Genomic DNA, 18,922 nt, shown 5'->3' with positions numbered 1-18,922 from the left:
TTCCCCGCAGGTGTACCAACACACCTCCCAACGGATATTACACACCAGGAATGCGTTGAATACACCCGAATCGTGCGGGACAGACGCGTCACATTCAGATATTTTGCGAAATGTATTCGCTTCATCAGCAATAAGAGGAGATCCCTGGCGGTACATGGCGAACTTTGGGCTCATCTGACATGTTGCTGCTCATCCTTATAAGAGACCACAACACACTTTAGCCCGACACACGGGCCGGAGGGGAAGAAACACACGGATTGTATCTCTCCTGGGCTGATCAAGCCCACGTATTCCTGTTTTTTATTTATTTCTTTGAGGCGACAACATTTAGCCTCAACTTGCTTCAGCGCGAGCAGCTAAAGGAACAAAATGTCTGCCCGGGCTTCCTCTAATAAGGTTTGTGATCATTTAATAACGTTTCTGGTACAATGTCAGCCGTTGTTAGAGCTCAAATATGAAATATAATTGAACCAGAGCTTAAAATGTGTGTAATCGATGCCCGAGGTCATAAATGTGCGCGCGCGTTTAGCCTCAGCTAACGGAGATTCCTCAACTTATGCTAACACGCTAACGCTAGCCGAGCTGTGCGGTAGTTTCACAGCTTAAATTTAACACACGACGCTTTAGTTTTGTATCTAACCATTTTATTTTAAACCGCAATACTCTAGTTTTGTTATTTAACGTATTGTTTTTAGATGTATCTCATTTGTTTGTGTGATAGTGACACAAATATGCGGTTAAGTGATTAGCTGAAGTGCTTTCAAAGTCTGTCGGTTTAGTAAAGCTTTTAAATGTCATTTTAACGTTTTTATTTTGTCTGTCATCTCAGCTTTTAAACAAACAAGCTGACAAAACATTGCAATGACAGTATCATAAGTTATCTAAAAATATGTCAGAGAAGGGAAAGTGCTTATGTAAAATCTCTTAAATGTGTTATGTAAAGTTTCTCTGAATTTCAGGATTTAAATATTTCCCTGTATTTTATAACTGTTAATGTGTGTGTGAGACTGTGTGAGCTGACATTCATAGATGGTTTTTGCAGTAGCAAACAGACACTGATGACAGGAATGATAAATATGAAACTCCTCAGCCTCGGTTGGAGGGTGTTTTTGCTTGTGTTGAACTTTAAGTTAACCATCATCACCATTCATTTAAAGCCCATAGAAACTTTAGGAAGTGAACTGTAAATGGGATCAGCTGTCACACCGATACAGTTTCTGTTGGGCGGGTCTTTTCATTGACACCTGTTGAAGCCCCTCCCACACAACAGGTGAGCTTCATGAGACAGGTGTAACCATCTCAGGAATGTGACTCCGCCCTTTTTGCTGTCATGAGTCACAGGTGGCTTTGCTGTCAGTGATGTTTGGGTTAGCAGGGGAACACTAACCAGTTTAACCGGATCAGCCGGCAGAGCATGATTTACTTGAGTTGCTTGATGATGGATGACATGAGTTATGATTTCACATTGTTTTTTTATTAGTCATTTATTAATGTTAAGTGTTATGTAGAAGGCAGTAAGCAGGCCAAAAAAAAAAAGAAGTTTTTTTTACACACAAATTTGCTAATACTGGTCCACCGGGCCATTATTATGGAAGCTTGTTTCCGTCACAGAATAAAACTATTTAAACGATAATTGCGACTTTTTATCTCGCAATCATAACTCGCAATTGCGACTTTATATCATACAATTCTGAGGGAAAAAGTAAATTACCTTTTTTTTCTTTTTTCATTCTGTGGCGGAAACAAGCTTCCATACATTATTGATATATACAAACTTATAATATATTGTATTTTTATATGATATTCAGCTATTTGTTTTGTCTTGTGGACTATATGCAAACATCTTTTATGTAAAATATCTTATTTTACATAAACGTTTATGTGTATATATACATACTCAGTTGCTCTCAAAAGTTTACACACCGCTTGCTGAATGTTAGTCATTCTAACTGCATGGTATTTATTTATTTATTTAGTACTGTCCTAAGATATTTTATATATATATATATATATATATATATGCTGTCAAATCGATTAATCGCATCCAAAATAAAAATGTGTTTACATAATATATGCATGTGTACTGTGTGTAATTAATATATATGAAAACACACTCATTCATGTATATATTTAAGAGATTTTTACATGTGTATATATATTTATAAAATGTATATTATAGATAAATACAAATATTTTAAACATTAAATATATACATGCATGTGTGTGTGTATTTATATATACATAATAATTATACACAGTACACACATTATGTAAACACAAATTTTTATTTTGGATGCGATTAATCACGATTAATCGTTTTGACAGCACTTTTTTATATATATATATATATATATATATATATATATATATATATATATATATATATATATATATATATATATATATATATATAATATAAAATATAATCTGATACAACTTTGCTGGATATAGCAAAAGCATTAAAAAAGATAAATGATGTAGGCTCAATTTCACGATAAGTATGCGATTGATCACGATACATTTTTTTAATCTATTGACAGCCTTTAATAATATAGATTTTGGGACTGCCACTTGGTGGATTGCCATTTCTGTTAAACGGCCAATCGGCACAGTTATAGCCTGATGATGTTAATCTCAAAATGGCCAAATATTGGCAGATTAATTGGCCTGTGCAATATATCGATCTCTTACTACCTGCCAAATTCAAGTTGGCACTACCAGGCTTAAACATGTCATACTGTCCCTAAAACTGTATTTGGCATGATTTACATTTAAATACATTTTGTGTGAAAATAAATTGAAAATGTAGCTGTTTCCCCCCATTTTCGTAACTCGCTTAAAATCATTAATTTTCCACATAAAGTCATTATTAGCTCCACTACAGTCACTGAACTCGTTTTGTAAATAGTTTGTTTGCATTTTGTTGGATTTGCTCACATAAGTGAGAGTCTATCGTTCTTGAGTTTGAATTAAACTGCCTCATATGGCGGTGTCTAAAAAAAGTTGTCCATTATTCCCTCGCCAAAGGCGATGTTTATGCATATTTGGTGCACAGCTAGTGTTCATTTTTGGCTGTGCTTGTAAGACTTGTTTTGTAGGTTAATAACAGCACTTATTTGTGGACAAAACAGACGCGGGGCAAAGGGATTGCGCTTTAGTTTGCATTGTTTGGTAATTCTTATCCCTCTCATGGTCTGTGACTTTGGGCCTGTCGCAGTGTTGCCAAGTCTGCAGTTTTCCCGTGGAATTGGGCTACTTTTATACTGTTGCTGCGGGTTATTTGTTAGGTCCGTGGGTTTAAGCGACACCCCCCCACACACACACACCCCCCGGAACGCATTTTAAAAAATGAGCAGTTCAGCTGATTTTGTCGTGCCGACCTGGCCACCCTGGCCGGTGGTTTCACTGGTCAAGTCTATGCTGTAATCCTGTTGGTCTAATCTCTTCATGAGATCAAAGGCACAACCAAAACACAATTTCCCGTCTAGCCTAAATGGAGGGTTGTGTTTGTGCCTCGCTCTGTGCCTTTTCTTGGTAAAAACACTGGCCCTAGTCTCCCGCCTTTAGGAAGCTCTAGATGTAGACTTGTTAGGGTAATGCAGTTTGGCAGGCTCAAGGCAGCTGACTGAACGCTAGACAACTTTACTGAGGCCCTGATTTCTGTCTTCGATTAAAATCTGTTTTTAGGAACATTAAATCCACTCCCTTCCGTCATTATAATAATTAAAGCCATTTTAATCTTTGTTTAATGTATACAGTTCTTCTGGCTGTTTATCTTACCAATGCCATCTTCCCTGCAGTTTTACTGGGGTGGCTGAAAAGTTTTGGGTTTTGTTGTGTTTTATTAAATAAAATTTGAGTCATAAATCACTTGGGTTCCCATACAAATATGTACTTTGTCAGAGGGGAAAAAGTGTGAAAAATGTGTTGTACTTTCGACCAATATTTAATGAACTACAATACTAATATATTACTAAATATAGTAATGTTTATTTACTTATTTGTTCCCCATATTACTTTAATATTTTATTTTGGCAATTATATTTGTATTATTATTATTATTATTATTTTTATTATTAATAATAATAATTTTGACTAATATATATATATATATATATATATATGTATATGTATATGTATATATATGTGTATATATATGTGTATATATATGTGTATATATATATATGTGTATATATATATATATGTGTATATATATATATATGTGTATATATATATATGTATATATATATATATGTATATATATATATATATATATATATATATATATATATATATATATATATATATATATATATATATATATATATATATATATATATATATATATATATATATATATATATATATATATATATATACACAAAGCTGAATTTTATGCACATATATATTATGTAATTATATAATTTAATCATAACTTTATTCCATTCTAGAACATATACATTTATATTATTATTATTATTACAGTTTGTTTTTAATTAATAATATTTGTAGTAATAATAATTTTTTATTTGTAATAAAAATATTGTAGTAATTTTATTTTGGCTTTAGTACTGTATAATAATTTTTTTAAATTAATATTTAGCTGCCTTTTATGTTTTATCATTTTCTTATTGTTATGGGTCCTTGGAATCAAAACGTTTGAAAACTGCTTGACTGGTATATCTATTTTTTGTATTATTATTATTATTATTATTATTATTATTATTATTATTATTATTTAATAATCAAAAGATATTACCATTGTTCCATGTCCAAAACTCATGGTAATGCCATGGTACATTTTAGTATCTTTATTATTTTATATCTTTAGTATCTTTGTTTTGCTTCATTTCTTTTATTTCTTGGGAAGGTTCTCGAAAGCTCATAGTGTGCAGAAGAGAAGTATGAAATGTCTCCAGATCAGTATTTAAGCTGTTTGTTTGTTAGTTAGTGTTTTTATTTTTAAGTCCTTTAGCTACAGTGTGAGTTTCGGGAGTTGGCATGGTGATTTCTCCCCCCAGCACCCTTCAGTGATTTGTTTAATCTGGTAAAAGAATGCGAGAGCCGTCCTTCACAGCGGTGGCGGGCGAATACAGGACTTAGTTGAGGAAACAAACAGAAATAGCTCCCTCATAAAGTTTCCTGAACACTTCCCCTGCCTGCCATTGGGCAACAAACACATAGTCCCGCCCCAACAAATTACTCGCTTCAGCTTTAACAGTCATACAAATGAATTCAGAATTTAATTAAACATGCACAATATTTACTTAAAAATAACTTCTTTCTGTTCATCGGCCAATCAGAAACTATAGTTGCACGATTAATCATTAAAAGATCGCAACGTCGATTCAAACACCCATGCAATATTATTCCTAAATGACAATTCAGCTGTCTATTAAACTTTCGATCACAGCGATCATTCAGATCTGCGAGCAGTTGTATAGATACAAAGTTTTTGATCGGTAATAACAGTAATATTGTGAAATATTATTAAAATGTAAAATAACTGTTTTCTATTTGAATATATTTTAAAATGTAATTTATTCCTGTGATGTAAATCTGAATTTTCAGCATCATTACTCCAGTCTTCAGTGTCACATGATCCTCCACAAATCATTAAAATATGATTTGATGCTCAAGAAACATTTATGATTATTACAATAGAAAACCGTTGTCTTACCAAGCAAAAACGTTTGAATGGCAGTGTACGAACAGCTTCACAAACAATCTTTTCAACCACACAGGATCATTATTTCTGTTACAATAATTCTAAATAATCACGGAAAATCTGGGATAAAACTTTCTAGTTCGGGTATAAACACTGATGTCTACAGTTGCAATCAAAATGGAATAAATCACCTTTTGAAATGAACTTGGCGCTTCAAATAACGGTTGTATCAATTGCATCTTTACACCAGTAGGTGGCGACAAGCGACTGTTAAAAATGTATTTGTCATTGAATCATCATCATTCAAGAGATCCGCTCCAAAACACTGAGAAAAAACACAAGTCTTTATGAGTGAATCATTCATTCAAACAAATGATTGTTTTAAATGGACTGCAGCAATCAACATTTTGTCAGAACCTCTTGTAAATTACATATTATTTGGTTTAGTTGTTCAGACTCGTGAGTCTCTGATTGTCAGTTTATCCCGACTCGAGCAGCTCCATCAGAAAACATTATAGGTCAATGCAGATATGCTCAAAATAGCCAGTCAATCGCTCAGTCGTTTAAATGAGAACATTCGAGCTTTCATTAGATTGTCGAGTGTTTCCCGTGTGTTTGTGGCGTTTAGCTCGAGTGTGTGTGTGTGTCCTCGTTGTCCTGTATAATGATGCATTTGATACATGAGATTGAGGGATCAAGGACAAAGATACAGGCCAGAGCTCTGTCTCTCTCTCTCTCTCTTCCATAGGGTCTCACTCTTCTGTGTCAGGTGACCTGCTATTCTGTGAAACTTGGCCCTGTATTCTCTCTCGTGGATCAAGGGATTATTTTGTGCTTGTGGGTTAGACGCTGACCCAGTACTTCTGCGTGTAAGAATGCGCTCCACGTGGGACCGCGAACGCGTAACGGTCATGAGCATGATATCACTAGCGCTGTTAGTAGTACAATGTTTGTTCTAAATGGGAAACAAATGGTGGCTTAATTTAAAATGGTTTGATGAATAAATAATAAGTCTATTGGGAAGAATAGAGATGTTAAGAGGAAAACGCTACTCATGGGACATATTCTTGCATTCCTTCTGCACTTAATAATAAATAATCAGCATCTCACAGCATGCATTTTCCATTTAAGACGTTGGGAAATAAAAAAAAACTTCAGCTTTTGTTATGCAGAGCATCGTGTTAATTTTAAAGGTGTGATGACATGGAGTTTTTATTATTTTAATATGTTCCTTGAGGTTCACTTATAATGTTAAAGGTGAACTATGTAACATTTTTTCAGTAAAATATCCAAAAACCACAAGGCCAGTGTTATATATTTTGTTCAGTTGAGTACTTACAATATCCCAAATGTTTCCAACTATTTGTAAATCGTGAGAAATTGCTATTTTAACCGAGGAACCGGGACGTGTGAGGGAGTCGCCTGTCGATGGCGTCATATCTGCGTTCCCCTCGGTTTCCGGTTTTATTTTGCAGAAACGCTTTACTCTCACTGCAGTGTGAACAAGTGTTATAGCAGCTGCTGAGCGAACACACAGAGTAACGCCATACCATAATTTTCAACTCACTCAGATGTATCTAATATGATAATCAGAGCTTCGTTACCTCATACTCATGACCGGAAATGCGGAAGTGGCTCCGGCGACTGTCATAATAAAAGTCCCGCTGCTCGCGAGGCGTGTGTTGCGTTCATCTTATTAACAATCGCTCCTGCGGCTTTGCTCCGCTCCACAACATTCGGTCCTGCTTCTGCTTCATACTACAGTAATGTTAATAATCACATCCATGAACATGATTTCTGCCCGAGTCCTATCCCGATTCTTTTCCACCGGCTGTGAGGTGAAGACCACATGTCCCAAGATTCTGCGCTCAGACTTGACATCATCAAACTACGCCTTTGTTTTGAATAGGCGAACTCTAGCGGACGGAAAAGTTACATAGTGCACCTTTAATTAAAGTTTTTTTGAGGAAAAATCCCCTGAATATATATGCAGAAAAACGATTATTTTCAACCTTCATTCTGACCCTTTGTCTGAAATGATCCACTCCTATGGTGTGGGATTAATCTCATGATTTCTGATCAATTTAGGAAAGAAATGAGCATTTTGTAAAATATTTTTATATTAAAGGGATAGTTCACCCAAAAATGAAAATTAGCCCATGATTTACTCACCCTCAAGTCATCCTAGGTGTATATGACATTCTTCTTTCAGACGAATAAAATCTGAGTTATATTAAACAATTCCAGGCTAATCCAAGCATTAGAATTTGATTAATAGTTGCTCTGTTTTTGAAGTCCATAAAAAGTGCATCTGTCCGTCAAATAACGTGCTCCACGTCCTCGCGGCTCCGGGGTGTTAATAAAGGCCTTCGTTTGTGTAAGAAAAATATTCATATTTAAGACGTTATCAACTAAACTTTCGACGGACAGATGCACTTTTTATGGACTTCAAAAACAGAGCAACTATTAATCAAATTCTAATGCTTGGATTAGCCTGGACTTTTGTAATATAACTCAGATTTTATTCGTCTGAAAGAAGAATGTCATATACACCTAGGATGACTTGAGGGTGAGTAAATTATGGGCTAATTTTCATTTTTGGGTGAACTATCCCTTTAAAAATATAATACGGTTTTTGATACTTAAAACAATTTTCTTTAGGAGTAACTATCACTCAGAGAAGCAGATACCAAGTTTTAGATGTAGACTTCTTAGGGTATATGCTTGCATCCTTTCATCATTTTCTTAAAGGTCAAATAAACGGTCAGAACTGATCGCAGTCTGTTGTCACATTCTTAACCATTAGATTTCACCCCCCAAAAAATGTTGTTCACTGTTTCAGAAGACTGAGAAATCGGTGCATCCTCTGCTGTACATGACGGTGGATTTTGCCGAGCGCTTTTTAAAAGCGTACAGAATAAAAAGCTGTACTATCTCTCGAGCACAATATCATTACATTTTCACTCCAGCCAGAAATAGATGTGCTGAGACACCACATTTAAAAATAGCGCTGTCAGAACGTGAAGACTTCAACTGATTTTGCTAAACTGAGTTTATTTTGCGACTGAGTGTATTTGAAAGAAGCAGCTCATGCGTGACTGCGTGCAGCACTCGCATCGCTTCACAGTCTCTGATGTACCCGAAACTATCGAAATCACTCCGTTTTGTTTAGCGTTAAACGTGAAGGAAGCTGTGCAGTGTGCTTTTGAAAGCATGTGAACGGTAGTGGGGGTAAATCGTGTCATTTTCGCGCCCGTGGTTGATGATTCTGGCTGCAGTGTCAGTCGTCTGATCTTTCAGCCTTGAGCTGTTTGGCCGGAAGCTGTGCTGAAGCCTTTTATCTAGATCCAGTCATCTAGATTCAATGAAACTCTGTCAGTGTGGGACTGTGAAGTTCAAGTTTTATTCTCATTCCTGAACAAACCCAATGAACCTGCTTTTTGAACCTGTTTGTGAACAAAAACATCTTGGATTGAACAAAGCAATTGAATGAACGAAGCATTTTGTTTGTGAATGAACTAGCGTGTTTTTCTTCTTCTTCCACAAACAGTGAACAAAACATGTTTTTTCAAAACTGGCATATTGTTCATGAATGAACAAATCATCTTGTTCATGGAGAAATTAAGCATCTCGTCCTTCAATGAACTGGGACGTCGTCTTTGTGAACAAATGAATCATATAGTTTGTGAACGACTCTATTGAACAAGCCTCATATGTAAAACAACGGAATCAACTAATCATTTTGTTGGTGAACAAACTAAATTAATTGGTTCATCTTGTTTATGAATGAACTGAACAAACAAAGCATCTTGTTCATGGACATACTGGTCAAATAGAGCATCTCATTCTTGAATGAACTGGGATGTCTGGTTTGTGAACAAATGAATCATAGTTTGTGAACGACTCGATTGAACGAAGCCTCTCATATGTGAAGCAACTAATAATTTTGTTGGTGAACAAACTAAATGAATTGGTTCATCTTGTTTATGAATGAACTGAACAAACAAAGCAATTTGTTCTTGGACAAACTGAACAATGTTTTGTTTGTGAATGAACTAAACGAATGAGACGTCTCAATCTTTAATGACATCTTGCTTGTGAACAAATTAAACAAACTAATCATCTCCGTTGTTAAACAACTGAATGGACTAAGCACTTTGTTTGTGAACAAACTGAATGAATCAATACATCTTGTTCACGAATGACGTGAACAAACAAAGTATCACATTTCTTGGACAAACTGGACAAATGTAGCAGCTTGTTTGTGAACAAACTAAACGTTTGAGGCATCTCATTCTTCAATGAAATTAGGTCTTTTGTAAACCAATTAAAAAAGCATCTCAATTGTGAATCAACCGAATTAACTAAGCATTTTCTTTGTAAACGAACCGATTCGATACATTTTATTCTGAAATGAACTAAAAGAAGCGTCTCGTTCTTGGACAAAATGAGTGAGCAAAGCATCTTGTTCATGAAACAATTGAACAGACTGAGACACAACTCATTCATGAACGAACAAATCATCTTGTTCATGGACAAACTTATCAAATAAAGCATCTCATTCTTTGAACTGGGACGATTTGTTTGTGATCAAATGAATCATATAGTTTGTGAACGACTCGATTAAACAAAGCCTCTCATATGTGAAGCAACTGAATCAACTAATAATTTTCTTGGTAATTAATTGGTTCTTGTTTATGAATGAACTGATCAATTGAATCAGCTTGTTTGTAAGTGAACTTGAGCGAACAATGTCTTGTTTGTGAATGAATGAGGCGTCTCATTCTTGAATGAACTGGGAAATCTTGTTTGTGAACAAATTAAACGAACAAATCATCTCATTTGTGAAACAACCGAATGAACTAAGCATTTTGTTTGTGAATGAACTGAACTGAATCAATCAATCAATACAATACAAAGCAAGACGTTCGTAGACAAAATGAACGAATTAGGTAACTCATGAATGAACTTGAGCTATCAAAGCATCTCCTTTGCGAACTAACTGAACAACTTAGACTTCTTGTCTGTGAATGAATCTGAACAAATTATTTTTGGTGAATGGATTCAAAAGATACGATACTAAAAAGAGGATTTTTTTTGTCTTATTAGTATTTCTGAAGTAATTCTTAATTCACTTTTGCCTACTTATCAGCTTTGCAACTTTATACATTTTAACTTGGGGGCACAAGTGTTCCTAAGAAGAAAAATAATAACATAAGTATAGAGTCCTGAAGCAAAAACGGTCCCAGACATCAAAGCGTTGGATTTAAAATTCATCCTGCATCTTGAGAGGCGGCAGTCAGAAACGGCCTGTTGTTTCACTCTCATTCTGAAACGAACTTGCGTAACAAAGGGAAAGTTGACGCATGTCATTTTGCCCAAGCGCAACATTTAGTGTAGTCGGATTACATAAGGGTGTGTTCCGTAGTAATTTGTATGTTTGTATAACTGTGGCATCCTCTCCTTTTTAGTGGCGGGATGAGGGTTCAAAGGTCAGCCGTGACACCAGGGTTAACGAGGCCTTGGTTTCCTGCTGTCTGGTGTAGTATTTCTCACCCCGGTATCACCTGGACATGAGCCAGATGCTGTAATGCAAACAGTGAAACACACACAGACACGGTGAGAGTGCAAGGATACCTGACATACCTGATCGTAGCCATCGTTTCGTTCCTAGTGAGCTGTCAAACTGGTTTCGGCAAAACAAGTTGTGTGGATGGATGTAGTGATACGGGCCGAGGCCATCGGGTTTCTTTTTAGGGTCACACTTTAGTTGAGGGTCCAATTCATTAACTGTGACTTTTGCCTCAATAAACTCCTAATTACTGGTTATTAATAGTTAGTAAGGTTGTTAAGTTTAGGTATTGCGGATGTAGCGATGTATAATATGGTCATGCAGAATAAGGCATTAATATGTGCTTCATAAGTACTAATAAACAGTAATATTCATGCTAATAAGCAACTAGTTGATAGCGAGAATTGGACCCTAAACTAAAGTGTTACCCTTTTTTGGATTTCTTTGAACATTCACTAAACTTGTTGGTTAAATGTTTAATCGTTATTTGGTGTTTATCAGATCATTTTCTTCCAATAATCTCTTGAAGCTTTCATAAAGAGCATCAAATCCGTATGTGGATATGCAAAACTGCATGTTTTTAACCCTTTAAGACCTAAGGGTATTTTTACAATTAATTTTCCGCCTGGTGTTATTTACTAAAAAAGTTTGTAAAACATCAACCCTGTTGTGCACAGACAATTGACACACCTCTTTTTTTTCAAGACAAGTTGCACTGTCAGTATATTTGTGTTGCATTGATGTCACCTGAATGTAAAATAAGTTATGGGACCTTAAAGACAAATGAAAACATAAAACGGAAATTGAATCACTCAAATATTTATTGAAAACACACACAAATAAATAAAAGCTAAGCATATTTCCTCTGGAAAACAGTTTGTTCAAGTCTTTGGAGTCCTGGAACTCAGGAATAAACATGATAACTTATACAGAACCAAAACTATTTACATTTTTCCAAAAAAAGTCCAGGCGCTCTTGGCCTCTTTGGATTTTGGATATTTACTGGTGCCAAGCCTCAAAACAGTTCCTATCAGGAACTTCTCCTCAAACTTTCTCCTCAAACTTTTTCCTCAAACTTTCTCCACAAAACTACTAAAAACTGCAGCGCGTCTCTCTCTCTCTCTATCCTCAACACTAGCCGTGCGTCTCTCTATCAACAATAACAGAGCTGTGGTTCGTGCGTAATGACGCACACCAACGTGGATGACGGATCAGCCTGTCATTGGTCAAACCCTCATCCAAAATGGCAGCTAGCATCGCGCTAGCGGCAAAAATGACGGAAAATTTATAAATTATGGACATCAAGTGGATATATCTTGGATGTAAGCGTTTTGATTTATTGCTGAACAACTCCAAAAAGATGCACATGTTCCAGGCTGGATAGAAAACCTTCTGTAAAGGCTACAAAGACACCAAAGACACCCCCGTGATGGCTAGCTCGTTAGCTTTCTGCTGGAAAAAAATGGTAAGAAAATCGATAAAAGTTTCATGAAATAATATAGATATTTATCGGAGGTGCCGTGTGACGTCGTGGGCGATGCCGTCGGGCTCTGAGGGTTAAGAGATGTTTAGAGAACACATCACAGTAAGGTTCAATACACTACATTTAGTTAATTCAAAATGACTGACATTAAATATTTCATGAAAAAATATTATGTAACTGCATTTATTTATCTAGACAAATGTTACTTTCATTTCTAAATATACACCACTATTCAAAAGTTTAGGGTCATTTAGATTTTTTTTGAAAGAAATTCATACTTTTATTGAGCAAGGATGCATTAAATGGATTAAATGCGGCAGTAAAGACATTTATAATGTTACAAAAGATTTCTATTTCAAATAAATGCTGTTCTTTTCATCCAAGAATCTTTAAAAAATGTATTATGGTTTCCACACAAAAAAAAAATTAGCAGCACAACTGTTTTAAACATTGATCATATTAATAAATGTTTCTTGAGCAGCAAATTTAAAAATGATTTCTGAAGGATTTCTGAAGACGCTGAAAAAAATTCAGCTTTAATCACAGGAATAAATTATATTTTACAATATATTCAAATAGAAAACAATTATTTTAAATTATAATATTATTTCACAATATTACTGTATTTTTGATCAAATAAATGCAAATAAATTTGGTCTTGAAGACCAAAAGAGAAACTTCCCGATCCCAAACTTTTGGTTCAAATGAACACAAATTTAAATGAACGTGTACAAAATTAATTAATGACTATAGTATAAATCAACATTAACCTAGATTAATAAATAATGCAAAAAAATTTTTGTTCATTCTTAGTTTTTGATGCATAATTCACATTTACCAAGATTTCTTTTAAATGATTGCCTTGTCTATAGATAAACGTTCATGCTCATTTTCCCTTTTTTTTCACTCACTTAAAGTTAATATTTAAAAACAATTATTTAATAAGGTGTTGAATGTAATCTCAAAATGAATATTGATTTTTTTCATGCTGTACATTATAATGATGTGATGCACCAATTGACTTGTAGCTTTTAAAATGTTTTAATTTGACACATTAGTACAGAAATGTAATGTCAGCTGTAGGTTTTCATCCACTACATTAACATAATTAACTGATTATCAGTATTGAACCAGATTTTTAATGTTGGTGCAAATCAACCCTTATGCGTTGTTACGACCGGGGGGAGTTGACGGAAAGCATTCGGACACTTATTGGTCTCTGGAAAGCGTATGGTCAGTGGCTGAATATGGACTTGGCTGCTTACAGATGCATGAACGGGCTCGTTTTCATTTGGCCACTTTAATTTAGCCTCTGTCAATTTTTAGATGCAGCGTCCCGAGACGCGCCTATTTATACGACTCGAGTAGAAGCGCACAATTATTCTGCTTCCCTAAATGAGGCCATTTTTTTACTCTTCGGGATTCATTAAAATAGCATTTCAGCTGTAAACTGTCCAACAGATGTGCGCGTATGACGTATTTGTAATTGTGTGCTTTCATTAGAGGCTGTTTGCACGAGTTCGTCTGTGATCAGTCGTGTGTCCTTGTTCATCTTCTGAATTGATTACGTGAAATGAGAGCCTGATATCCATATCTCACTGGAGCCGACCCTCCTGCTTTTGTTCACCATGGGAGATGGTGTGTGTTTGTTGGAGGGGGTCGAGTCACAACTGTTATCAGAGCATTCCCGGCCCTCTCTGGGCTCCGCGGAGGTCTCTGATAACTCCCAGCATGCACTCCGGTGTGAGTGGAGTCTGTTGCGGTAGGCTGGATTTAGAGTCACTGTCTCATCTGATAGCTCTGATTATTGATACGCTGAAAGGGTTTGTTTCCTTCTGAGTGTCCGTTGTTGAATTTTAAGGGATTCTTTCAGGGTTGCTCTGGTGTATCTTTTTACTTTATGACTATTTTCACTTTATTACGGATCTAATATTAACTCTTTCCCCTATTTTTTTGTGTGTAAGTTTTCAGCCAGTGCCAACATTTTTTAGCATTTTCACAAAAATGTCCCCCAGAATATATTGTTGTATGAAAAGAAAGAACAGACCCTCTGCTTTTAAACCGTTTTATTCTAGCTTCATGTTTTTTTTTTTTTTAAATACTTGAATGTAGGTATGTTTCATTAAAAAAAAGCAGCATTTTGAACAAATTTTCAAAGATTACTATATGCTTTCTAGTATATAAACAATATTCAAACTAGGATTGACCGATATGGATTTTTTAGTGCCGATACCGATTTTTTTTCATCAGCCTTAGCCGATGACCGATATGGGCTGCCGATTTTTGAGCCGATATTTGGAGCCGATACTCCTTTTGCTCCCTCAATTTACATCATAAAAATGACACAATGATCATGATGATGACAATTTAAAATTTAAAAAGGAACATTTATTGAACTAAAAAAAACAATTTAACAAATAGTAAAAACAGGTGAGGTAGAACAAGAAAAAAAAGAGTTCAGTGGTGAAACTAAATTCTGAAAATAAATATTTAAGCATAAATAAAATAATTACACTATTGCACACCGTATCAACAAGCAAGCATCATAATAAAGTGCACACTGACTGTACTATACTTAAAACTTTTATACTTTTAAAACTATTTACAACCTAGTCATTTAATGCTTAGGTGCACTTAACTTAATCTCTTGAAAAAAATATCGGCGAACGCAGCAACCTTGTATCTGCCGATGCCGCAAATATCGGCCCGATATATATCGGTCTAACACTAATTCAAACCCAACTGAAAAAATGCGATACACCACACTCAAGTTCATGGTGGAAGGACAAAGAAAGACAGTTTCCCCATTTAGCCAGGTAGGCAAGATGCTACCTTGGAGTCCCAGCAACATCGTCATTTTCGTAGTTTGTTACGAAATAAAAAAATCTCTCAACTCAGAAAACCGCTTTCCTGTCCTGTTAGCTGTTATACTGCACTCGTAGCGCACACCCTTTAGTTACACGCGTGTGTGCCGGATATACAGCGCAAGAGAAACTATGGCTGCGTCTGAAATCGCGTACTATGTGAGTAGGTACTACATTTGAATTTGAACGAACTTCGCGACCGTTATAAAAGTACTTTCTATATAGTATGAATTAGGGCTGTACGATATTGAAGAAAAATGCGATATCCTTGTTAAATAATGCGATATGTGATACGATATTGCTTTAAGTGTGTAAAATCTATTTAAATAATATTTTTTAAAAATATTTAAAAAGTGAGAATGGTACCATTTATGTGTTTCACATTCTTTCTGTAAAAAGAAAGCATTGACAGTTCCAGTGTGTAACAAGACACGAAAAAATAACGGCTTGTGCGCATGTTCGGTGTGTGTTTCAGACAGCAGACAGCGCGAGACTGCAAGGAGTTGTTTTTCGCGAGTGATTGTGTTTAATAACTCTTTTTAACGTCAAGCAAGTCACATAAGTAACAGTCGTGTGCCCAGTCTATTCTCTGCTATATGCGTTGACCTAAAACATAGTAGCCTATTAAAATCATTCAGATATTGCGTGCCCTTGCGATATGTACATTTGCGATATTTCGATAATTTCGATATATTGTGCAGCCTTAGTATGAATGAATGAATGTAATCCGGACGTACTACATCCGCCATGTTGTCATGATCACGTGACCTACCAGCGTCAGTTGCGTCCCTTCACCTCCATTCATAAATTGTCTCCCGTGGCCTCATGGGATAGTAAAGTGTCCATCGTATGCGCACTTCAGAATCTCGCCGGAAGTAGTAGGTCATCCGGGTACTTTTCGCCTCTGTTTTTCGAATACTATGAATTCGGACATACTACTCTGTTGGCATACAGTTTTTCGCATACTATATAGTAGAGAAGTATTTGATTTCGGACGCAGCTTATGAGCATACAACGTTACGATGCCAATTTGTAAGTCATGAAATAAAAGTAAAGGACCAAAAAATCCACGCAACTGGTTTGTCGTGTGTGAGCTGGGAAGGATTTGCATGCAGGTGTGATGTTCATTCTGTTCATCAGGAGCAGTTTTCATGTTCCATTAACAGCTCATGATGTATTGTGTACTCGCCATGGTAACTGTTGTTTCCATAACCACAAAATGCCACTTTATTTTCACTTTGTTGTTTTGTTTTATTTTATTTTATTTTATTTTTTAAATGAGTGTGGTGGCTACTTTATATTAGTAACAAAAACTGCTATTTAATAGCTTTAACTTATAGGCCTATTTATTCATTAGTATTAGTCATATTCATACAATTTATGTGTTTAAGTAGGCTAAAGTGGGACATTTACTTGTGTGTGTCAATTTTTTTAAAATAAATGTGCGTGTTTTTTTTTTTTAAACATTATGGTAAAGGCTAAATTGACTAGATTATTTATAACTAGTCTACAGTGCAGACATTTACTTCATTTTAGTTTACTCCGGTATGCCAACTGCTCTAAAGGAAACGTGAAGCCAATGTATAAAGTTAATAAAGATAAAGTTATTGATATTATTGCTGGTGCCCTGCCATGAACCTCCACAGCAAACAGAACCGAACCGTGGCTTCAAAATCGTGACATGAACCGAACTGTGTCATAGGTGTATCGTTACGCCCCTAGTATATAATGTATGTATAATAGCGCCCCCTACCGGATAACGAGGCAAACACGAAAGCTGGAAAATTCTGTCAATGGCGGGGAAAGAGTTAATAATTACAACATTTTTGTATGATCAGTAGATTCAATATAGTTTTAGTGTCTGGTATAGAAAGAGAACTGAATGGAATAATGTTGCATTGGGGGGAGGGCCTCTAAATATCTTTTTTGTTATTTCATTTCATTTCTAATATCGAGTTATTTACCAGTACTGAGTATCTTTTGAAACCAAAAGAGAGTTGAATGTAGTAGGAAAGGACAATATATCGTTACCATCCGGTTGTTAAGTCTGATGTCACGTGGCAGCGGGTCCAAGCGCTCTATCTCACACCACAAGAAAAACAACAAACGGTGCTAATATACACACAATGTGGTGTAATACTACAAAAAAATATATTATCATAACCTTTATCTCCATACCAAAATTCCAGATGGCCAGACAGTGATTCATCTTTTATAAATCTTTAAAATATTGATGTCTGCGACACTGTGAGCACAGAGACTGTTGTAGACTGTAAGTATTTTAAATATTTGATGTTTAATATGAATAAATAGCGCTCATAAACGGCCGTCGATGGCATTCTCAAGTGAAACGAGTTGAGGCTTGGACCCAGAAACGGCGTTCCTTACTTAACAAGGGGATACCAATATTGGCTGTGTGTTCATTTTATGCATTTATTTGTTCATGTGTATTAGTTTTGGCAGATAATTAATAAATTCTGCAAAACAATTGTTCATTGATAGTTCATTATGCCTAATAATGTTAACAAATCAGGCCTAAACATTGTAAGTTTAACCAAGATTTTTTACATTTATTGCCAAGTCTGTTTAAATGTCCATGCTTATTTTCCAGATTTTTTCACTCACTTAAAGTTAATCTGTTTGTAATTTAATTGTTTAATTCATTTGTTTCTGCCTATCTTAAATTCACTTGTTACACAAACCATTTAATTATTAATTTTTTTGTATTTTTTTCAGGGCTGTCAAAAGATTAATCGCGATTAATCGCATCCAAAATAAAAGTTTGTGTTTACATAATATATGTGTGTGTACTCTGTTAATTATTATTTATATATAAATACACACACATTCATGTATATATTTAAGAAATATTTGCATGTATATACTGTATATACATTTATATAATCTATAATATATTTAAATATAAATGTTTTATATATAAAAATAATATTTTTTTCTTAAATATATACATGCTTGTGTGTGTATTTATATATAAATAATAATTAAAAGAGTACACACACACATATATTATGTAAACACAAACTTTTATTTTGGATGCGATTAATCGCGATTAATCTTTTGACAGCCCTAATTTTTTTGCATTTATTTAACAAGTTAGTTCAATTGTCCTTTTATCAGTTGCTATCTATTATAAATTTGGTATTGGTATTGACTAATATTTCAATATTGATGCATCCTTAGAATAACATACTGTTCGATACTGCTTATCTGGAAAATATTAACCCTCATAATATAAATGTATAATATTGGGCAATGACTATAAACGTCATAAATCTCATTGGTTTGTGGTTGTGTAATTTGTAGCCTGCGGCATC

At 34.9% G+C, this 18,922-nt stretch overlaps 1 protein-coding gene across 6 annotated transcripts in view; it reads left to right on the top strand.

Annotated features, from left to right (window-relative positions):
- tjp1b (tight junction protein 1b) overlaps positions 1-18,922 on the top strand; it is a 176,807-nt gene that overhangs the window by 88,565 nt on the left and 69,320 nt on the right. Inside the window, exon 1 of one of the 6 annotated variants that reach the window (XM_079809271.1) lies at positions 222-396. The exons of 4 other annotated variants lie outside the window; for them this stretch is intronic. In XM_079809271.1, coding sequence (XP_079665397.1) covers positions 370-396 — 27 coding nt within the window. In that variant the 5' untranslated portion in view covers positions 222-369. Of the gene's footprint in view, positions 1-221; positions 397-11,148; positions 11,288-18,922 lie in introns of those variants that run through there. One more of the 6 variants, XM_079809273.1, reaches the window with a different exon arrangement.

This window comes from Gobio gobio, assembly GCF_949357685.1.
Source record: "Gobio gobio genome assembly, chromosome: 25".
NCBI lineage: Eukaryota > Metazoa > Chordata > Actinopteri > Cypriniformes > Gobionidae > Gobio > Gobio gobio.
The sequence above is the reverse complement of the archived record's forward strand: the minus strand, read 5'-3'. Positions and strand labels throughout refer to the sequence as shown.